General features: G+C 41.8%; 1 protein-coding gene across 3 annotated transcripts in view; it reads right to left on the bottom strand.

Moving 5' to 3' along the window:
* The window catches only part of Zcchc2 (zinc finger CCHC-type containing 2), a 68991-nt gene extending 45440 nt beyond the window's left edge, over window positions 1-23551 (bottom strand). The window contains exon 1 of one of the 3 annotated variants that reach the window (XM_063231507.1): window positions 22190-23551. In XM_063231507.1, coding sequence (XP_063087577.1) covers window positions 22190-23140 — 951 coding nt within the window. In that variant the 5' untranslated portion in view covers window positions 23141-23551. The remainder of the gene's footprint in view (window positions 1-22189) is intronic. The other 2 variants (XM_063231506.1, XM_063231505.1) reach the window with 2 other exon arrangements.
* Window positions 23552-24551: the final 1000 nt, after the last annotated feature.

The raw sequence follows: 24551 nt of genomic DNA on the forward strand, positions 1-24551 counted from the left end.
ATAAAGAGCATGCAAAACTTACAATGTTCCAGAATTAAAGCACTATCATGTACATATTGTTATAAGCCCCCCAAATAGCCTTGTATCAGTCCCTTATTATGTCACAACCTCTGCCCTTTCCTGCTTCCACATCAAAGTATATCTCAAAGTCACCTCAGTTTGAAAACCAGTTGCAATTCTGTAAATCCACAATAAATAATGTACATTGATTAAAAAAACTATGCAAGAAAGTGAAGACCTTAAACTTCCCAAAAATCTCCATTTAAAATATTTTATTGTTCTCCCAATCATGCATCCTAGTCTGATAAGTGTGTTCTGCTAGTTGACAGCTTCACTTGTGGGAATAAAGCACCATATTAGATTTTCTTGAGAACTAAGCTTTGGCCTTACAATACCGTTGTTTAGAATCCCAAACAAACAGAGATAGTTGACAAACAGCCACTAAATGAGAAGCATACAGACTACTTTTGTAAACATTCAACTTCTAAAATGTTTAGCCAAATGGCATTTACCAACTTTCAATATTACTGACTTTTAAAACATGATTATGAATTATTTTAACCAAATCATGTACTTATATCCTAACCCAGACTATATAATCTTTCATTATAAAGCAGGCAGACCAAATTTGATGAGGAAATTTTGCTTCTCAAAAATTCAACATTGGTCTAAGTACAACATTTTTAAAAAATCAGGTGGAGCTAAAGATGGCAGATCAGTAAGCACCAAAATACAGAACCTCCCTGAGAGAAACAACTCAGATGCTGGAATAAAACATCCTGGAGAGGACCAGATAGAGGGAGATGGATCCTCTCAACCCAGGTAAAATCTAAAGGGAAAAGAGGTGCCAGGAGGAGAACCAGAGCTCCCAAGATCCGGCCATGGTGGAACTCAAGCAGCTTATTCTTCCGACCTCTTGGTAAGCACCCACAGCGTGGGCTAGGAAGAGAACCATTACCTGTGAGCCTCCTGCCATGCAGGCTGAAGATCAAGCACCCTTCCCCTGCCTGCCCCCTCCCCCCATAGCTACTGGGGATAGATGTCTCAGCATCTCTTGGGAGGATGACCATATACAGTATAGCAAATATGGGGGATTTCCTTCTATCTTCTGCTTGAAGGCAAAGGTTGTTTTCACTGTTTTGTTTTGTTTCTTTTGCTCTATTCAGTACTCTCAATTGGTTTTATAATGTTCTATTTTTAGTTTGATTTTTCTATACCTAATTGACTGCACAACTATTGTGAAGTTAAGGAAATATACCATAGTACCTATTACTACTATCCCAGTATCCTACTGTGAAATCCTGTACCAATTTCACTGCATTGTCTCGATTGGCTTTGTTCTGTCTTGTGCTGTTGCATTTTTACTACTTCCAAAATAAAATTTAAAAAAAAAAAAAAAGTGCGGTTGCAGGGCTATCATAGGAGGAGCTCAGATTCGAGGACACAGCACTCTCGCTGAAGCCACCCAAACTCACAGCTGCGCTGAAGTTGGGGTCAGTGAGCCCAATGGAGAACAGAGCCAGGATGGAGACCTGCACTAAGCCACAGTGAGTGCTCGGAATAAGACCCTCCTGTGGAGAAGGGGTGACCACGCTGGAATTGGGCAGGACAGGCATGAACAAGGGGTGGCAATGACTTCAGTTCGTTGCTCCCCACCCAGAGCAGATTGGTGGGATCTGCTTGGCCTGGGTTACGCCCCTGGCCAGGACCCATTAAGTTGTCCTGAGCTGATTCTGTACATGTAGCACATACCAACATGGTGAAGGCCCCCACTGGCTGACTGGTTTGGAGGAGAGGGGCCAGCATACACTGCCCCTGCTTGCACTTCAATGACCAACAGCAAACTGGAGGGGGCAGAAATCCCTAGCCAGCATGCTTCAGAAGAACCATAATCAACAAGAAAAGGGACCAGGGCCTCCACTATACACCTGTATGTAAGAAACCAAAAACATGACAAGACAGAGAAATAAGAAAAAGCCCACAGCCCCCAACTCTGCGAACATTGATCCAGGAGAGGTAAATACAGAAGAGATCGAGGGCAGCCAACATGCAATATCAGACATGGCATCAGCAGACATAAAAAATTTCATGACATTATAGACGAGCTCAAAACTGAAATATTAATTCAAGTAAAGCAAGATATAAGAAGATTAATAAAAGAAATGCTAAGCACCTCTCAAGAAGTCACGGATGGAAGAATGGAGGAACACACAATAAGTGAGAAACGTTCGATGAAGAATATAAAGAAAACCTAGAATACATGAAACAGATTCAAAGAGATTACCAGGAAATTAAAAACTCCATCAAAAGCTGGAAAAATTGCCTGACAGAAACTAGAGATAGATTAACAAAATGATCTCTTAAAAATAACAAGGAAGCAGACAGTAACAATGCAAAGGCTAGAAGATGACCAGAGGATCTATAACTTAAGAATAAAAAATGTGAATGAAGAAGCAGGGGTAAACACAAAGGAAATACAAAGGCTATTTACAGAAATAATTAAAGAAAACTTCCGAAGCATAGGAAAAGAAATGATATTCAAATATATGAGGCATACAGAACTCCAGCCACCTACAATCAAAACAGAGCTACATCCAGGCATACAATAATCAAGATCCCAGAAACTCATCACAAAAACAGAACATTAAAAGCTGTCAGAGAAAAGAAACAGATCACCTATAAAGGAAAACCCATCAAAATTATGACAGAATTCTCAACACAAACTATCAAATCAAAAAGAGCTTGGAGTGAAGTAATCCAAGCCCTGAAAGAAAATAACCTCCAACCCAGATTGATATACCCTGAAAACTCTCTCAAAATTAATGGAGAAACATGATGCTTCCATGACAAAGAGGAACTGGGGGAGTTAAAGATCACCAATCCAACCCTACAAAAAATACTGAAGGACATTCTAGAGACAGAGAGAAAAAAATACCATGATTTCAGAACAGTAGCAGAGAAGCCTCAATGTACAGGGCACACAGTGGAATGAAGGAGAAAAGTAGACAATCAATGGCAGAAAAACAGCATAGCAGAAATGAGGCAGAGAAGGTTGGCTATAATCTCTAACATAGATGGCCGTGATATACTAACAAAAAGAAACACAGGCAGAGCAGATCAGGAGGTAGGAACCATAGAGATGCTCTGTATAGGAAATATAATTAACTTAAAAGAGGGTTTATGGACAAAAAATCAAATGAGAAAACAATGCTCTATGTGACAGGGAACCAGAGAGAAATAGGAGCAACTCAACCTGTACCTGCTGATAGGTTGGAAAGATATGATCCTTTTGTGCAATAGAGAACTACTCAGCTATAATGAAGGAAAACCTTGAGGCTTTTGTAGGTAAAGGAATACAACTTGAGATCAAGTCCAGGAGTGAGAAGGTTCAGAACCACTTAGGTAAATAGCAGGTTGCCCCCACAACCTAAAAACCGAGGGAGTTGGTGGGACCTAAAATGTGCAGTGCACCTTGTGGGAATGAAAGGGAAGGAATTATCTAAAAAAGGAAGGCAGAGGATATTGTTAATAGTGTATCAGGATTTAAAACCCACATTTCTCTCAGGGCTGTTTAGATGGATTAAATTCTGTTCCAGTTTGTCTATTTGTATTAGGTTTGAGGGCACAAACAGTTATCCTGAAAATAGGATGTAGTATGGTAATCATCCTTAATTTCCTATTAACTCAATATGAAGTCATATATAACTTACATTGTCTTATTATGACTTATTTGAATCTTACTGAATCTTATTTGAATCTGGTTAGATTGCTGTTTTGCATTGACTGATTTTATTTGAATCTGTTATGATTGACAGTATCAAGTCTGAGAGTATAGGCAACTACATTAAAGATGATAAGATTCACTAGGATACCCACTCTGGTTTGATTATTACCTGCTTTGGAAGTCTTATAATGTCTCCAATGTTTCATTTTTATTAATATTGTTATGTATTGCTATATTCAATTATACTATGCCTGATGATATAGACAATTCTATTGAACAAGAGACCTCATAGTAACCAATGTAGATCACCCTATATTGTGGTTTTATATGACTTTTTCATTTCATGTTTTTCTAGGAATTTGTTTTGTCTTGTTTTGTTTTTTCCGCTAATATGGAAGGATAGATATACATGTAGAGACTCATACATGCATAGAACTTGTAAACTGTTTATGAGAACTGTTTATATACCATATGATGAAATGAATAACTACTTTGAAGAAAAAGACACTACAGTACCTAGTGCTGATTCCATAGCGCTATGATATTAAATCCAGCAATAGTATTATTCTTTGTTCAGAGTGATTTTAGTCAGTTTTGTTTTGATTGCAACATACATGCAGGTATGGGCAACTATTCTGAACAGAATGAGAGACACTACAACAGCCATGGTTGACTTCCCTACTGTCTGGTCTTGAAGACCTAAAATGCATTCATCATCCTGTTTGGATCAGTTTTGTATTATGTTGTTTTATATAAATTCACTGTATGTGAAGATAGAGACAACTCTTTGGAAGAAAACAAGAGACAGTATGATAGTGAAGATCTCTGGTTATCTTGCTTTGAAATTTATGTCTCTTACATTGCTTTCTTATGTTCTGTTTTGTCATGTTTAACTTTACCCTCTTTAAAAAAAAAAATCAAAAAGGCATGCAAGGCTGCAAGTGAAACTCAGTGCAGAATGCCTGTTTAGCACACGTAAAGCCCTGGGAGGGAATAAAGGAAAGGGAAGGAGAAGGAAAAAGAAAAGCCAATTCTCCTATAGTTTTGTTAACCAGAAACTTACTGAAGAGAACAGACATTTCAAGCAGAGTATATTTCTACACTGCTCATATATGGTTCATACATTTAAAATAACACACTTTCACATATAAATGAATGAAAAATGACAGTTTTCATTAGAGAAAGCAAATCAAAACTATATACTCATAAGCATCAGGATGATAATCTAAAAATAAAAGCAAAATCAGAAACAAGTGCAGCAGAGGATGTGGAGACACTGGAATTCTTGGATCCCCGGTGCACTGATGGTAAGAATATGAAATGGTGCAGCCACTGTGGAAGACAATATGACAACTCCTCAAAAAACTTAAACATAGAATTACTTCAATTCTGATTCTATATACACACAAAGTGAAAGCAAGGCTTCATAGTAGCATTATTCACAACAATCATAAGGTGAAAATAAATGTACATGGAAAGAGGAACAGATAAAGTATGGTATACACATAAATTACACATTAGCCTTAAAAAGGATACTTACTGTGATACAGATGAATCTTCAGGACAATAGACTAAGCAAAATGTCAGACATGAAAAGAGCAATGTTTCATAATTTTACTTACACATGTTACCTAGGGTTATGGTTTGTATCTAGGTGTCTCCCTAAAGTCTTATGTGGTAAAGGCGGAGCTTTTCAGAAGCAGCTGGAAATGGATATGTGATGCTAGACCTGATTCATGGTGCAATGCAAGAATAAAGGTTGCCCTACTCTGGACAAGATGTAAGACACAGAAGGAGGTCTCTACTTGTTGCCTTCTGCCTTCCAGGAACTGCTTCTCCTCTGTGATGTCCCGCTGCCTTGGAGCCAGTCAACTATGAACTGAAACCTTTACAAACCATGAGCCAAATAAACTCTTCCCTCTTTAACTGTGGTGCCACAGCCCACACTGCTTGTTATGGATTAAAAACTGGTGGTCAAATTAACACCAGCCAGATTGAATCACAGGCTGTTTGAGCGTAGATTATCACCTGAGGAAGGTTGCCAGTATAAATACAGACACGGAGAAGAAGCTGTTGCGTTCAGGTGCGTTGAGACATTGTGGGTTCTCCTATGAGTTGCTGTCTGAGCCATTACATTCTCCAGCTCTGGTCCTCACATCAAGCAGTCTCCTGGCTCTGGAGGGGAAGACATGTGCCGCTCCAGGATGAACTCGTCATGCTGGCTTCCTGGCCTGTACTCAATTGCGCTTGTCCTCAGAGGAGCTGGGGCCTCCGTGTCGCTGAGGATGGCTGTGGTGCTTTTCAGGACAGCCCTGGTCCTTGTTGTGTGACTTCTCAGCTCCAGTGTAGAACCCTCATCCCACCAGCACAGCTCCCTTCACCCCACTGGCATGGACATTGTGGCTTCCACTGCTGACCTTTGGGCCTTCCTGGCACGGATCCGTAAGAGACTGGCGTTAAGTCCTTGTTGTGGGCTTTGGACCTCCAGTTGGACTTGTGGGAGATGCTGTCATGAGCTCTGGGTTTTCATCTCGACTCATGTGGGACATAGCTGTGGGATTTAGGCCCTTGACTAAATATTCTATGTCTTTGGTGTTGCAGATAGATTTTCTGCATTTTCTTGTATTAACTCTGGGTGACCATCATAAAAATAATATTATAAACTCCATGTCCTGATTCTAATTGTTTTCTGCGCAACCCCTAACTACAACACTGCTCTTGAACTTTTTGGGGTGAGGATCATGAGAGGTGGCAAGAGGGTGAAGAAACAGGGTTGGGGATTTAGCTTGGTGGCCTAAGCGCCTGCTTGGCAAGTGCAGGGTTGTGAGTTTGACCCCTGCTACCAGCGTGCCACCCCCCCCCCAAAAAGGTAAAGAAATAGAGAAGAGACAAAAAGCTGAAATCAGGTAGAACCCTCTCCTGATGGGATGAAAGGAACTGTTCAACCAATGCAGTGTGTTCATTTATCTATTTAGGGAAGTTAATGTCATGTGACATGCCATTGCCTAGAAATCTGTCTATATGGCAACCTAAGAGCTTGGTGTTTTTTGGATTAGAGCAACTTGTTTGTACCTTGCTTCAGGTGCTTTTTGTTTTGGGGAACGAGACTTGCATTAGCCTGGCAAGTGGGATCAATCTCTAGCTCTAGCCACTCTCCACATCTCCCTTTCTTGTTCTTATAGTTACAATCAAAGGGTGTTTCAAGTTGGAGGGGCTGTGTTTGGAGGACTCTGTAGATGACTTACTATGTGTATGTGGTTATGCTTTTTTGCTGGATATACAAGACCAAGTTAAAGCAAGACCTACATTAATTAAAATTAATTTTTTGCTATTATTAAGATCAATTAAATTTTTTTAGGAATTATCTTGGAACCATGTATAACACCTCTTAGTATTTTTGTGTCATTGGTCTGGTTGAGTCAAGGCCACTGACTGACCAGGTTGTTTTTTATTAAAGCTTGGGATATGTGTGTGTGGGGGGGGTGTATATACTTTTTGGTGATTCTCTTTAGGTTATATATTGTTGCATACCTTTTTTTGTGGTCTTACAATCTCTTTGATTATATGACCTGAGACTGAGAATAGCATGTTGAAGTAGAGGATTTTTTATGTCTTGGGTCTTTTTTGACCTTGGAGGACTAGAGTCAAAATACTAGCTGTTTTTTGGCCCACTTATGTTTAATTTTTGGTCGCCAAACTTCAGTCATTGAACATCTAGAAGACTGATATTATGATGTAAGAGAGGCAAAGAAGCTTAGCATTATTATCTTATTTGAATACTAAGCACTTTAACATAAAATGGAACCATTATTTTTTAACAACCATGGATGTTTTACCATTTAAATCTCTATAGAATGTTAATGAAGTTATACATTTTATAGAAAATTAGAAATTAAAACTATATATATTATAGCATGACAATTTTGATGACATCTTTATAACACAGCTGAATTTTTATTTTGACATAAATATCTGGCTTAGTCAATCATTTTTATCTAACATATAAGAAGCTTTTATTAACTTGTTAACCTTTAGTGGGATATATATTTTGTAAGTTTTTGTTAATGGCAGAGGTCTGAATCTGAAAGAAAACTCTATCATTATAAACAATCTGTTTTATATTTTGGAAGACCTGTACATCTGGAAGCATGAATATATTTAATATACCACAAGGTTAATATAATTGTCATAGCCATATGAACACATTTGTATTAGAACATCTTTAAATTAAAAACCTTATTGCCTAGAAAACTAAATCTTTTTGACGATGACCAATGTAAACATAAAATAATATACTTTCAATAACAATTATTGGGTTGTCTTTTATAAGGCTATGGAGATCACTGGAGCTTTCTGTTAATGAAAATAATGGCTGGGATAACTTTCTAGGCAGGTGCTTTTTTATTTGCCAAAGAAAGCCCTGACCAGTAATTTTTTAAGCCTAAAATGTCTCTCAAGTTAGTGATTTTTGATGACCTTTGAGAACTCATTTTGATATCATTTTGACCAGCTAGCAACACAGGTAAAAGTATGTTTTTTACATCTATAAATCAAATTAAATTTTGAGTAAGTGATCTAAAATGCAAAAGAAAAAATTGTTGAGCTCAAAAAACAGCTATTTATAAATATGACAAAGTATATAGCTGAACAAACCAAATAAACGTAAGAGTATACTCAAATGTATTTTTGACCAAATTGAATTATAATTCTTTATAATTTTACAAGTTTGTAATTATAGACTAGTCAGAATTATTTGTAGGTTAGATCCCTTATAAGAGTTTGGAAGTAATAAAATAATTTATCTGTAATCAATACATATTTTTGCATTTTAAGAATATTAGTAACATTTGTTTTTTAATATAGCTTTAAGTGCAGTTATTTTTATATATTTAATCACCTATTTAGACTTTTGATTTTTATTTATGGTTATCAATGGTTACACATCCTGAGTCAGTTTTTTTCATTGGCCCAAGTTGGTTTTAGCTCCATCTTTGTTTATGTGCTGTGGCGTGGTTTCTGAGGCCTCACTATTATAGAACTGAGTATCAGCTTTTTTTTTTTTTTAACCATGAATCAAACTCAGGGTTTTGATTGCATTTGCCAGGCAGGCGCTTATGCCAGTGAGCTATATCCCTGGCCCAGCATCAGCTTTTTTTTTTTTTTTGGTGCTGGGGAATGAATTTGCAACCTCATGCTTACCAGGCAGGTGCTTGTGCTGCTGAGCTAAATCCCCAGCCCAGCATCAGCTTTTTGAAAGTTGGAATTAATGTTTTTTTGGAGTTTGCATTTATGACATAGCCAGATAGCACACTCTGGAACTTTCATAGGCCATTTAGCATTTGTTTTAAAAAACAAAAGTGTATTTTTTACGTGAATAGTGGACCAGGACTCTTCTATTATGTAGTATGAAGACTTTTTTTAAAGGACCCTTTTTAGATTTTTTTTTTATTTGATTGAATTTTTTTTTTTGCTATTGCAGTTTTACCCTTACTAGGATTTAAAAAGTTAATAGTATGTATTATGAAGGGAATTCTATTACGAGGTGTAAATTTTGTTGGGAAGGATGACCACTTGAGCGGTATGAGAGTCTTAATGTGACCTGAACCTTTTTTTTTTTTTGTATAACCAACATTGATGAAACTAGGCAAATTCTGCAAACCCTTTAAAATGAGACTGCTGTGGGTTAGCCCAAGGCCATTGTTACCTGAGGCAAAGGGCCATGGACTACAGGAAAAATAACCTGGTGTCCCATTTTAAGACTTAGTATGACTCTGGAGGAGGGACTAAGGTCTAAGCCCCTTCTCTCACTCACCACAGGTCAGAAACGTGCTTGGCAGCAGGGGGCAGGTAGATCTGGGAGGAAGCCTCCCCACTGTTTGGTGGGGCAAGGCAGGCTCCATTAGAAGTTTCCCAGAATGGGTCAGCCTTTCATATCAGTTTTGAATCTACACCAAGAGGCTCAGTGATATCTTTGTCTACACTTTGGACAGGTAGATTTTGCTAAAAGGACAGATGACATTGTGCCTACAGGTGCAGTGGTACAATCTTACAATCCTTCCTCTAGCCTGAGATCTACATACTACAAAATCTTGAAATGGTTCATTAGGACCCTGATGAATGGAAGTCAAATCAAGGGATGTTTCACCCTCTGAAAGAAGTTCCCTTCAAGCTATTTTAATTTCCTCATATACTTGTAATTTAAAAGTAAGCTGATTATTCATGGCAGCAAAGGTACCTTCTCTAATTATCACGTCTTTGTAATGGCTATGTTGTGAGTGGCACTGCAAACAGCCTGAACCATGCACAATTCAAAAAAATTTCCTTTCCACAAGAAGTAATCACCTGGACTCAAACATGCTTTGGCTATTCCTTTCCAATCATTTGGGGCCATAATCTGACCCATGGTAAAAGCGGCTATAGGGTCACAGGTATTGGTAGCTTGTCTTAATTCTTTTAGGGCACAGCTTTATGAAAACATAATGTGTTCTGGGTTATTGGGGACTCAAAGTTTAGTAAAAGGGTAGATATGTTGAAAACCCTCCATGGACTCCCCTGCTCATCTGGTTTCTTTTAGTACCAACTACAAGGGAGAAAAAAAATGGCTCTACTCTCTGAGAGGTGGAAGTTTGGTGCGGCAAAATTTCTGAGTTGAAAGGCAGGAATTGCTGCTTTTGGCTCAGTTAAGGTTATCAAGTGCTATGAAATGGAATTTGCAGTGAAACACTCCTCTAGTGGGGAAGGGTCCTTTCTGTCCCCTATAGTTCCTCCATTACCTAACTGTGCAAAATAAGAGGGTTTAAATTCTATCAGGTTTACTTTTGCTCTGCCATCTTTTTCTGCTTGGGACTTGATTTTAAAACAGTGCTCTGAGCCAAATCTTTTGTGATCACCTCAACAAGCCTACAGCCATTAAGACACTCCCTAATCTAAATCCACAAAAAGAAAGTATATGTTTGTCCCATATTTAATACCTGATATGGGCTAAGTATTGATGATACTAATGGGCTCAATATTGAGGATATCAATATACTTCTGGGTTCAACATTGATGATATTGACGGGAGAACATTGATACACTTCTCTCCCTTTTGTGCACACACAAAAATTGTCTTTTGTACCTGCTAATGAACCTTTTATGCCCAGAGTCCTTGTTTGGGTGCCATTTTGCTGCAATCCATGCTGCTTGAACTTTTCAGGGTGAGAACTGTGAAGGGAATTGAGAAGGTGAAGAAACAGACAAGACACAGAAAGCTAGGATCAGATGGAGTCCTCTCTCCTGAGGGGAGGAAAGAAACTGCTTAACCAATACAGTGTGTTTATTTACATATTTAAGGAAGTTAATGTCATGTGATACACTGTTGCCTAGTAACCTGTCTACAGGGCAACCTAAAGGCTTGGCATTTTTTGGGCTGGCCTCTTTGTTTTGGGGATCAGCCTTGTATTAGTCCTGCATGTGGGACTCATCTCTAGTTTTAGCTATTCTCAACACTGTGGGTGTCAGGTACTTTGTCTTAGCAATGAGAAAAGTAACTAAGACATCTAGTCAAATTCACAAAGGAAATAGAAAAACTGTTATTGTGGCCTGAAGAAGATGGAAATAAGGAATTGTTTAACATTTTATAAAGGTAAAGTATGGGATAGAAAAGTTCTAGAGATGAATGGTACTGACTGTTGCAAAATGAGATGAATGTACTCAGTGCCACTGAACTGAATATACCAAAAGGGCTAACAGCAAATTTCATGGTATTGCATAATAAAAAATTAATATGATCATACTGCCTACACAAGCATTACTGTACTCAAGCAATCACTCTACAAAAAGTTTGCTTTGCATTCAAAAATCATATTTTCAAAGTCTAAGATAACTTTTAAGAAAATTAAAACTAGACCCATGCCTATCACCATATACTAAACTAAAATCTAAATGGATCAAAGATATGAATATTAAAATAGAAACACTAAATCTGCTGGAAGACAAAGTAGGTAAACATCTTGAAGACATAGAGGCAGGTAGAGAATTCATGAATAGGAATCAAACCACATGGGAAATACTTCCCAGAATCAATAACTGGGATCACATCTTATTAAAAAGTTTCTGCATGTCAAAAGAAATCTCCAGCATAGTGAAAAGAAAACCCACAAACTGGGAAAAAATCTTGGTGAGGTGTCTCTCAGACAAAGAACTTCTGTCTAAAACATACAAGGAACTAAAAAAAATCAGATCCCCGAAACTCAAGAACCCAATCCAAAAGTGGACATCTGAGATGAATACACACTTCTCAGATGAAGAAATACAAATGGCAAATAAATACATGAAAAAATGTTCATCATCGTTAGGCATTAGGGAAATGCAAATTAAAATAACACTGAGATTCCATCTCACTCCAGAAAGAATGGCCGGGATCAAGAAAACTACCAACAACAAATGCTGGAGAGCATGTGGGGAAAAAGGAACTCTTCTGCACTGTTGGTGGGAGTGCAGGCTGGTGTAACCACTACGAAGGTCAGTCTGGAGATTCCTCAACAACCTGGGATTGGAGATCCCATTCGACCCAGCTATTCCACTTCTGGGCATATTCCTAGAACTGAAAACATCACACCACAATGACATATGTGCACCCATGTTTATAACAGCACAATATGTAATAGCCAGATCTTGGAAACAACTTAAGTGTCCATCAACTGAGGAATGGATAAAAAAGATGTGGTGGGGCTGGGGATTTAGCTCAGCAGCATAAGCACCTGACTTGCAAGCAGGCGGTCGTGAGTTCGATCCCCGGTACCAGGGGAAAAAAAAAGATGTGGTATTTTTATACAATGGAGTACTACTCAGCTATAAAGAATGATCACATTGAGATATTTACTAATAAATGGGTACAACTTGAGACCATACTCATAAGTGAAATAAATCAAACTCACATGTATAAATACTGTATAGTCTCTCTAGTGTAAGAAATAGTGAGAGTACATTAAGAGTTTAGGGTAATCATGATTCCACATTACACTGTTTTGAAGCCTTATAATGATCACAGTTGTAATGTTTTTGGTTTTTTTTTTTTTGTCTTTTTCCTTTTTATCGGTACCGGGTATTGAACTCACGACTGCCTGCTTGCACGGCAGGCGCTTATGCAGCTGAGCTAAATCCCCAGCCCCAGTTGTAATGTTTTTGTCCTGGTTTTTTTATTTTATTATCTGTGATGGTATGAACAGCTAATTTAAGGGAAACAAGTCATTATAATAGTCAGTACTGATATAATATCATCTTACTCTGAAGTCCTACCATGCTATTGCTCTTCTGTTTTCATTGGCTCTTATTGCTCTTCTGTTTCCATTGGCTCTATCATGTTGTACCTTATTGGATTGTATTACATGTGAAAGTATAAACAAATTTCCTATGGAAAATGAGATAATATAGTAGCCACTGTCTGTTTTCTGTTATTTGGTTCTGAAAACCCTGTAATACTTTCATTCTCTTGAATGTTTTTATACTACTTTATGTATGATACTATTGTATATGAAGTTATACTCTATTTCAAAGAAAGAGACATTGTGGCAGCTACTAATTATGGGTTATCTTCTGGTGAAATACTGTTTTGCTTACATTGTTCTGTTCTGATCTGCTCTGTTATGTCCTGTTTGTCTTAATCTCTTTAAAATAAAAAAAGAACACAATTTAACAACCAAGAAAAACCCTTGATTAATAAGCTGAGAAAAATGGAAGTATGAGTTTCTATCCAAGGCCCTAAGTTTGTAATTGTTTTTGTCCCCCAGGCCCAGCATGTACCAATGTTATGCAACTATTCTGCTATGCCAGGCACAGTGTGTCAAATGTCTGTAATCCCAACAATCTGAGAGGCTGAGGCAGGAGGATATAACTTTAAGTCTAGCCAGGGCAATTTAGTAGCAATGTATCTCAAAGTTAAAAAAAAAGGGGGGGGGGCCTTCAGATGTAGCCTGATATAAAGGCTCCGAGTTCAACTCCTAATACCACCAAAAAAACTATTCAAAGTTTCAAACTACTTACAAAATCCATGTATGACCTACAGAGATCAAAATTACAGTATTTCCTAGCTGCACTAGTGACATAAGTGTTGCTCTTCTTTCAGCAGGGGGAAGAGAACTGTACAGTAAAGGAATCACACCCACTCTGTCTACTAAGATTCCCTTTTTTGTAAAATAAATCAGGGAGAATTTAAGAATTACTAATTGCCTCTATTTAATTAGGATACGGCAGATGTTTGTCTAATTCCTTCTCAATGAAACAGCGCAACTCAACCTTACTGCCTCAACTCTAATGTCTTGAGAGTCACCTTAAAGCATGTGATAAAAGGCAAATTTTGAAAAGAGAATGATGCCTAGAAATGTAGTAATGTTCCAGGAATGACAAACCTGACACAGAAGTTCAGAGAAGAGGGAGACTGATGAATCAGCAGCTCAGAAGCAGCATGATATGGATTTCTGCTATGATCATGGGCTCCCTGTTTGTTTAGTTTAACTAGAACTGTGAATATAAGGTTTAGATTAAGCAAGAAGAGAGTGACAAGATTAGCTACATTAAAACATGGACAAATGTAATCCAGCTGCTGAATGGTAAACAGGGGATAATTTGCTGAGTCTATATATACTCTGTGATCACAGCACACAGATGACACATGGGCACTGCAAAGCAGTTAACTCGACATCTGTGAGCAAACCAGGGCTGCGTAAGCAGAACTGGACAAATGGAACAAGGTGGGATATCACTATCACTGTCAATGCATTTTCTGGAAACTGTATGTTTACTACTAATTAAAAATTAAAATTTTTCATATCATTATCTTTATTGGAGAACTGAACTTGTAAGATGCACAACTAAGAAGTCTATGTGAAAGGAGGAAAGTGGAGAATGAAAGAGAAGTGAGGGCAACACTTTTCACCCAAGAATTAGCCTTGATATTTTTCCTGTAAAATTCTCCTCATGCCTCTGCTACTTCAACCTAAATAGCACCATCTGTTAGTTGACAGAGGGACTGGTGAAAACTAGAGTTCACTCTGGGCCACAAAGTGCCAAGGTACAGTACTCACAACAAGAACTCTTCTTTCACAAAGGGAAAAAAGAACAAGGCAGGCATACCCAGGACATGCTAAATTCCTCGGCAAATAATCTTTGAATCCATACACTAGAACGCTTTTGAATAAAGAGACAAGAAACACATCCTCAAGCTTGGGCACCTAGAGAAGTATGTATCGCCCCCCTAGGCCATGTGTGCTTTCTAACTGAATTCATGTTCACAACTTTGCCCTGCGGGACAGGAGAGCAGAAGCCAAGGGTTCCTTGGTAGAAAGCAAGCTTAATACACCAGGCACTGCCACGCCTTTCAGCTCTTGCAGTCAAGCCATGGCCTTCACTCTCACTGCAGAAAGGTTCTTGCAACATGTACAAATTTAAGTGTGCAGAGTTTAACAAGGACCTGTGGCAGTGCGACATAAACTCGTTAGTGTTGGGAAACACTGCATTATGACTTAGCAAATCATTTTCCCAAGTCAACAAAGCTATTTAATTCACAATTTCATTGGGTAACCTCTTTGAGTATGGGTAACCTCTTCTCAAGGAAGTGCTCCTAAGCACTGTAATAGCTGGTCCACACATGACCATACTGTTCCTTATAAGGACCACTGAAAAATGTTTTTAATTAAAATTCCACAACACATACATCTGAGCATGCTCACTTCAGTAACTGAGTTTTACTTTCTAACCACAAGCAAAGAAACTCTGCAGCTCCACATCTGACTCCCACTATTTCTCAAGCTGATTATAAAGTAAGGTAAGATACTGGCAGCCCCATACAGTCAAGTATATAAACAACAAAAATTTGTGATTTCTGAATTTTCCATTCTATCAAAGCATCACTGCCTTGTTTACAGCAATTTATACTCCCTACAGACAAAAACTTAACTCAGGGCAGAGAGTCTGATTTTGAAAGGGTTCAATTATTCTGCATTAATCCTTGGAAGACTCCTTTCAGATCCACACTGTCCCAACACCTTCCTCTAAAGAAACAATTCATTTTATTATTTTCAAAGCAATTCTGTCATTATGTTGATGTTCACAGATGGAAATGATAACAACAATCACCCAAAAAAAGGGCAACACTAACATTTTCAAACTTAAAAAATATCTGTAAATTGTCTATACATAAACAAAATTAAGCAATTTAAGTGTATCACAATAATAATTTGTCAAGAATCTCTAAAAGTGATAGAAATGGTTAGTAAATTAAAATGGTTTAAAAAAGACATTAAGTTCAACTTAATTGATCAACTTTCCAAATACTATATGGACAAAACAACCAGAGAAATATATACACACAAATTAGTATCGAACTTTGTCACTTTGTTTTACATATGCTCCTTCTAAACACTGCAGGACAATCAAGACAAAGTCTCAAAAGAGAACACTGTCAGCAAGGATGAGGAAAGGACAGCATCAGGAGATAAGGGGTAAGACCATTCAGGTAATCAAGCAATCAGGATGACTACAGTACAATGGGACCACTGAGACAACTTAAGGAGTCTGGAAGAGTTTTAAACAATTAATGATGTGCTTTTTCTACAGATTAAGTTTAAAGTGACAGCTCAGCTGCAGGGAGATAAAGCATATCATAGGCATGCACACACAGAAAGTTTTCTTTCGCACCCATGCAACCTGTGGACAGCCTAGTCCCTTAATCTGACCTTCAAAGCTCTCTGTAGCCCAATTTCCATTATCTCTTCATATGTCTCTCTTCCAGCTCATTTACCACAGTCAAACTGTGCTAATCACTGACTAATTCAAGTATCCCACTCATGCTTACCTAGAATTTCCATGTACTTTTATTAGTCACATTCACAATAGTTGCATAAACTAGAAGAGAATGATACCTTTAACTTTTACTACACAGTCAAGTTTGGAAACCGACCTTAAACAAACCACTCCTTGAAAGAACATCAAACATCATCAATGAACCAAGACATACAGTAGAGAATTAAAGGTCAAATATTCCCTAGAGCACAGGAAAAGAAGGAAATGGAGTAACTACCAAAGGCCCAGTACTATCTGTAATTAAACACCCAGGGAGGCCTCCCCTTCTACACCAACTGTTTACTTAGGAACCGAAAAGTTACTGGATGAACTTAGCTTTTGTGACAAAGAATTCTCTGTAAGTAAAGAAAGTACTATTTCACTGTCATTCATAATGAAAAAAACACCCAATAACGTGACAGTCCAGCTAAGTCTGAGAGTAGTACAAGCCCTTTTGCTTGTTTCACTTAAAAAAAAAAAAAAAAAACTACAAAAACCACCCTCCCAAAATATTAGCATTTCTCAGACAATATTAGCTAAAAAGTAGCCAACTTAATAACATCTGCATTAAAAAATATAAAATGTTCTTTAAATATGCATGAATTCCATTATATAAAATACCCTATCATGTGAATGTTTGTTAAGTAGAAACACAAAGCAAAGAGCAAAAAATCCCAAACCCTACATTCCTGAAAACAACTACTGCGCGCTATTCTGAACTAAGAATAGTTTAAGCAGTATGAATTACAGTATTTTGCAACCTTATTAACTCGATTACCAGGATCTCAAAGGAAGTTACTATCCAAATTTTACAGATAAAACTGAAGGTCAGAGATTTAAGTGGTCTGGTTAAACATTAGAGTTAGCAAGCGGCAGAACTGGAATCTAAGCCTCCATGAAGTGCTCCACTAAACATAGCTATCACTCTTCAGGATGTTTTCACAGCAGCACACACCCTTCATCCCTTCCCATAAAGAAAATCAAAAGTGGTGAAAAAAGAAAAATGCATACATATATAGATATATCTATCTATCACACAAACACATCTTAGTTACTTGAAGGAAAGAGCTTACTGTCCTCACGCCACAGGTCCATTCTACGGGATCTTCCCCCAGAGTACTCCTTGCCTGAAAAAACTACAGTTCAGGAAAAGAAATCTACCTAGGGAAGAATACCGAATATGTGATTACTTGCTACTAAAACAATCACTACTTAACTCTAATGTTCTAAGAAGTCTCTGCTCAAAGTCTATTATAACTGAACTGTTGCTTTTATTCTTTGTTGCAACCCAACTAATCTAAAATTTCCCATAAAAAAAAAAAAAACCAGATATAGCTATTCTGGCTCCCTACTCGTAATTGTGAGCAGCTATAACCACGCCCCTACCACCTTCCATACAAAGTTACCTAAAATTTCTAATGCTTAATGAAAACTATATGACAGACATTATTCTAAGAGTCCTTGTTCACTATATCTTAGTAATCCAAATACTTGTAAGGACTGTTATCATCCCCAACTTTTAAGTGAGAAAATCTCAGGCAAGGCCTATTGCTCCAACACCAGCATTCACCTTAGCGAATATTCTAGGAATGGCCAATAGATCAAGTAAAATTATCTTTACTAATGACCATCAGAACTATTCTTTCAAAGTAACTTTTAAAAAAGCATCTTTTTAGTGCCAAATGACACAAATCCAGACTATCTACTTTCCCCTCTTATTTGAAGAAACTGGTTTCTTGGATTTTAGTTGGCATAAAAATATTCAAGTTTTCTTCAAGTACCTGAATTTCTTTTTTAGGCCCAGCACAACTAATATATGTATGGCAAGTTTTGTATGGCAAAAATGAGTGGGAATATTTGGGTAATACATAGCTAACTTAACAATACTATGAAAAGTAATGATTCTGCAAGTTTTTCTATATAACTAACTACTAATTTTAATGATTGTGGTCACTTCTACAAGTTCAAATGATATTGAGTTCAAATATGGTTTGTGAGTTCAAACGACATGGAGACAGAATTGTGTATCTTTGTACTAAAGGTTTACATTTTTACCTCTTACTCAAAACATTATTTGCCAGTTCAACTAAGCAAGTTTTCAAAATCCTGAAAACACAATCATCAGAGAAGGGTCAAACCATTATCAACCACTACTATAGTCTACCCATTTTGTTTCTTACACTTTTGAACAGTATTGTTGGTTGGGGAATAAATCTCTAACTAAGAATTTCTCTGTTTGTGAATAAGGTATGCCTTCCAACATGCAAACACAGAAGCCTGCCTCTCTTTGTCTTTTTACTGCAGTAGATATAACAAAAACTCTCTCTCTTAAAATACGTTCACAATTATTTTTCATTCCTAGTATACAATTCTTGAGATTTCTGTTCCACTAAATACATGGACCTGTAATTCTAATGCAGAATTAGACCAATCACACATTTCCAGCAACACTGTTAATAAGCGTTTTCAGTAGAGCTTATTAAATGTATTTGCTGAATTTTATGCAAGTTACTGGCAGTCCATTTGGAGTTAAGAAAATGAGATTTACCTACATGTCTCATAAAATGAATGTCAGCATTTAAATTGTAATGTTAAAATTATCCAAATCACAATTCTTTCTTTTTCTTATTTGTACTGGGACTCGAACTGGGCTTGCCAGGCAGGCACTAGGCCGCTGAGTTACATTTCCAGCCCCAAACCACAATTCTTAAAACCCTTTGGAAATGTCACTTTTAAAAGAAAAACACGTTTGTTGAATTTTCCTGCTTTTCTAATGTTACCTAGGTCATATAATTGACTGAGTTCTGTCACCTCAACTATTAACATTTTAACCATGGCATGACACTTTGTGCTGGACCTAGTCAACATCAACACATACACTGAATATAGAATTGGCATTAAAGCACATGTCCTACCCGCAAATTAAAATTTTATTTTCAAGAAGGGCTGCTTCTTTGGGGCGGGACACATCTAGAGAGCTGCAAACACTATTCTTGGCCAATATACTTTTACTTAAATACGGATTCAGTATTATACATTAAGTATGGGTGAAAACAGTCGCTTTGGAGCTCACAAAACCTTCACTTACACAGCGGGGGGGAAAAACACCGCGATTTCTAAGCAATTACAAGTTGCATACTTGCGACCACAAGGTTACTTCCGGGTCAGTAAAGTGTTGCCACAAGAATTTCCCCTTTCCCAGGGTTACCGTCACGGTCAAGCATTTGCGATCTGCGTCGCTCTCAGTGGGCCCTCTAGCTGCAGCCTCACCCCTGCGCCCCAGCAAAGGCCCAGAAGGCGCCCCGCACCCGGTTTGCCCGCCTCGGCCCGCCCTCCCGGGGCAGCGCGCCAGTCACGTGGGCGGCGTGTGGCCGCCATCTTGCAGGGCGGGGGAGGGAGGAGCCCCACATGCAGTCTGCGGGCCGAGGCGCGCGGGGCTGTAGAGGACCTCTGGACCGGCTGCCGCTCCCCCACGCCAGCGAGGCGCGCACCCCGGGTCCCTCCCGGCAACTATGCGATAGCCCCTTCCTGCCCCGGATCGCACTAGCGGCGCAAGATAGGCAGACCGATCCACAGCTGGGAGCACTGCGGCGCGCAAAGGCTGAAATCTGCCCCTCCGTACCGGCAGACTACCGAGTGACAGCTGGGCGCAACGAGATCCGGTCAAACGTTTCCAAGGCCACAGCGAGCCACAGCTGGACGATTTGGAAGCCACTCTCATACGCAGAAAATGCAAGTCGTAACAATTTCATGAGACATTAACAATTTAAGGGAATCCTACACTGAAGAAAAAAGTTAAGCACATCGCCAAGTGTCTAGAAACATGCTGCCTGCCATCGGTGTCACCTGTAGTACAGATTCCCTCTGACTGATATTACTGCGTCCCCTACTCCAACTGATGGCCACTGTAAGAGCGCTTCCTGAGAGGTAATGAGGCACTGAAATTAATAGCAGGATGCCAAACACGCTTGGTCCACTCTCCCAGCACTCACTGATTGCCAGAGAAGGCCACGCACTGCAGTAGAGATAAAAATCTCATTACCCTGGTTGGCACGCACCTCCCCCCCCTTAGTCTAGTTGTTCAACATTACTCACATTAAAAGCAAAATTTAAAGAAAAGGAAAGGAAAACAGACTCCTAAAAGTTAAAAATCCAACATCAATTTTGTACCCTTGCTGGAATGGCATCAATGAAATATTAGCTGTTTCACTGTGGCATTTTCATTAGACTTACAATGCAGTATTTTTAATGTACACTATGACAAGAAAATTTTAAAATAAGCATTGTTCCTCAATTGATACTTTCATCTTCATATTTAATGGCTTTGTAGTATAATAAGAAAGATGTATGGGTTTTTACCATCATCACACATACCAACAGTGAATAGGCACTGCCAAGATTGTAAAATTTCACACTAAGCATGAAAAAGCTGAATAAAATTACATCTGAATTTGATACAGTTTATCCTTAAACATGCATTATTTAGTCACGTTTCAGAAAACTCAGTAAAAATGAAGGGTTCAGCCTATCTTTCCAGGTACCAAATGCCTGGACTCTGTGGATAATGAGTCCACACAGCCATCAGCGAAACACAATGCCTAATTTTAGTTCTAGAATATTTAATGACAGAGGGAAGTATGTTGAATTAGCTTTCAAACAAGGGGGGAGTGTCTCCATTTTTCCACCATAACATATCCTAGAGACCACTTAAATTGTAAAGTGTGACCTCCCAATCAATATCTTTCAAAAAGTTGTGCGACACAAAAACAAACTTTACATACAATTTTTACTCTTAAGAAATACTCCCCTCTTCACTTTTTCACTCAAGGACTTTACTGGGCCTACATAATTATACTGGTCTCATAGCTCTGTAAACATTAATCTTTTATATTTGTGAGAAATGGTTCACCTCCATTCTTACCTACTCCATTTTGGTATTTAAGTCACTCTTTTGCACAGTATCAAGCTTATAATCAAGGCCAACAAATATCCCTAGATCCAAATCGGTACGTATGAATCAAGTGCATTACAAAGACGATTATGCCAGAGGTAAAGGGCATAACCAGCTGTCCTGAGAGGTTTCCTTACCCAGATGCCTTCGTTACTACGTATTTCAGTCAATTCACAAATCTCCCCACCAGGTTTTGTCTCCCGAAGTACCCTACCCCTTTAAACTCTGGCACACAGAACCGGAGGCCGAAGGCGCTGGCAGCAGGCTGGGAGCGCACCTACGCAGCACTTCTCCGCGGTGGCACACACTTGCAAGGGGAAGAAGGCACTGCCCCGGCTAGCCTGCGTAAACCTCCAGGCTCCTCCACCGCTCGGCTTTTCCCTGCCTCTCGTGCTGAGCGCGACGCTCAAGGCCAAAACTGTCCTGAGCCCCTCATCAGATCTGGCCCCGGCGGAGCTCCGCGTGTGCCGTGGCAACTCAGGCAGGGAAGAGACTTCTAGAGCCTTCTGTGATGGCGGGTGGCCGTGTGCCGGGGTGGGGGGACAGGGGAGAGCGCGACTCGACGCAGAGGCGCCCTCCTGGGCTGCGAGCCGCGGCGTGGAAAGCCCGACCACCTGCGCCCGGCCGGGACGAGGTCAGGGGGCGTTCGGGGCGGTGGCCACGCCGCGAGTGTCGAGAGGTGCCGCGCGCCGTACCTGGGCCCTGGAGCCGAGAAAGTTGCACGGCTCCACCTCCACGTCCTCAGGGCCTCCACGCAGCGCGGAGCGCAGCCTCTCCAGATGCTCCCTCAGGGTGACCCGCTGGTGGAAGGAGAACGCCGGGTGCAGGGACGCCATGGTGAAGAGCAGCAGCAGTTCCTCCTGGGCCCTGGAGCCGAGTTCGCCTCCCGCCCCGGGTTCGGGGCCGCCGCCGCCTTCCGCGCCAGAGCCGTCCTTCTCGGCGTCCGGGTCGCCGTCGCCGTCCGCCTCTTCCTCCGCGCCGCCCCGCGAGCCCTCGCCCCGGGCCGCGCGCAGGCTTTTGAGCACCGAGTCCACCTGGGGCAGGAGGCGGTGCAGGCGGCCAGCGGCCTCCCGGTTCTCCGAGCCCAGCAGCGCCAGGTAGACGATGAGGCGCGAGCGCACGGCGGGCTCTCGGAAGTCAGCCAGCGGCCCCGGGTCCGAGAGGCCGTTGGCCTTGGCCTCCGAGTCGCGAAGGTAGTGGTAGTCCTTGCGCGCCAGGTCCTCCAGGCACGAGCCGAGGAAACGCAGCTCCAGCGGGTTGCACAGGTCCAGCAGCCCGCACATGAACTCCAGACGCTGCGCCGAGCCCAGCACCAGCCCGAACCACTCGTACACACGCTCTTGCTCGCGCAGCGCCGCCGCGGGCCCCCTGCCGCCGCCGCCACCGCCGCCGCCGCCCGGCATACCCACCCCCGCCGCCGCCCCGCCAGCAACAGGCGGCCCGAGCCCCCGGAGCAGCGGCGGCGGCGGGGGCGGCGGGGGGCCCCGCGGCTGGCCCGCGGGAGGTGGCGGCGGCGGGGGTCGGCAGTCGCGGCGGCGGCGCGACAGAGCCTTCGCGCCCGGCCGCGCGTCAGTCTCGGGCTCCTCCGCCTCGGGCGGCGGCTCGGCAGGGTGCGTCGGCTTCAGCGGCAGCTTCATCCTCAGCATCCTCGGCTAGGGCGGCGCGGACATGCGAGCGGGGGCGGGCGGAGCGGGCCGCGAGGTGGGGCGGGGGCCGAGGCGGCGGCGCGGCCGTCAGGAGCGAGGCCCCTCCATGCCGCCGGGGGAGGGCCGGGGGTGGGTCTCCGCCGGCGAGGGGGGCGGCGGCCGGCCCGCAGGGTCGCTCGCTGGCGTCGTCTTCCCGGGCCGGAGGCGGGGCGTGCCCGCGGCGGCTCCTCCCCCTGAGCTCCGGGCCGGCTCAGGAGCCGGGGTGCGGGTGGTAGCAAGCGAGCGAGCGTGTCCTCCTTCCGCCTCCCTCTCTGTCGTCCGCGCCGGGCTGGGGCGGCGGCGCCGAGCGGTTCCCTCGCAAGCGGGCGCGGACCAGGCGGCTTGAAGAAGAGGAGTGGCTGGGCCGGGCGGAGACGCTTGCGGGCTCCGCGCACCGCGCCTCAGCCAATCAGCGCCCCGAGACGACGGTTGCGTAGATCTCCCCTCCCCAGGGGCTGCCTTTCTCCGAGAAGCCACGCCCAACTGCTGCCTGGCCGCGGTGCTAGGACAGCTTCCGCGCGGTCCTAAGGTCCAGGCTTTTCTCGTGGTGGGAGGCCGAGGGATAGGGCAGGAGGCTGATGCGAAGCGAGCTCATCGGGATGCAGTGAAAAGCGTGCAAACCCCACGCTAGAAGAGGAGACTAGCCACTTCTTTCCCGAGGGATCTGCCCCAGCCTTAACTGCTAAATGCCCTCTGCTCTGCCACCTGGCATTGGCCGCCGCCCCATCTCCCCCAGCACCGTCGGGACTCGACCAAGGACGAGCCCTTCACATCTACCCGCCTGGGGCACTTTGTGAAAGGCGGCAGCTTTACAAGAATCACCCGTGTTGATGCTCGGTGTCGCAGATCAGGGAACTAGATAGGGACGACAAGTTGTGCAGGTAGTTTGGAGGCCCAGACACCTGCGTCCGACCCAACGCCCAAGCCGAGGCCGCAGGGGGTACTCAGGTGGGGAGCGACACCGGCAAGGGAGGCGTGCTGGAGGGGTCCCGCCTGCTGAGTGTCGCTTCTGGTCTGCGAGGCTCTTTGAATGGCGTTTCCACGATAGTTTGGGGCAAGACCCCCTACCCCAAACATGGGAGGCATGTATTTGCAAGATAAGCTTTCAGTGCATAACTGGACCATTTTTGATGCTTGTGCTGGTGTGAATTTCCTATGACTTAAAGAATTTAATGAGCCATCCACTTGACACTCTTTAAACGTATTCGAAACTTTTTTGTTACATTTCAAAAGTGTAAAGGCCTCCAAAGTATCTTTCTCAGGGTTGGGGATATAGCTCAGTTGTGAAGCACCTGCCTGGCAAATACATGGTCCTAGGTTCAATTTCCAGCCCCCCCCCCCCAAAGCGTCTCTCTTAAACTGTTACCCTTTC

Source organism: Cavia porcellus, unplaced genomic scaffold, assembly GCF_034190915.1.
Source record: "Cavia porcellus strain 051 isolate PalLab524CR breed Dunkin Hartley unplaced genomic scaffold, mCavPor4.1 scaffold_20, whole genome shotgun sequence".
Taxonomy (NCBI): domain Eukaryota; kingdom Metazoa; phylum Chordata; class Mammalia; order Rodentia; family Caviidae; genus Cavia; species Cavia porcellus.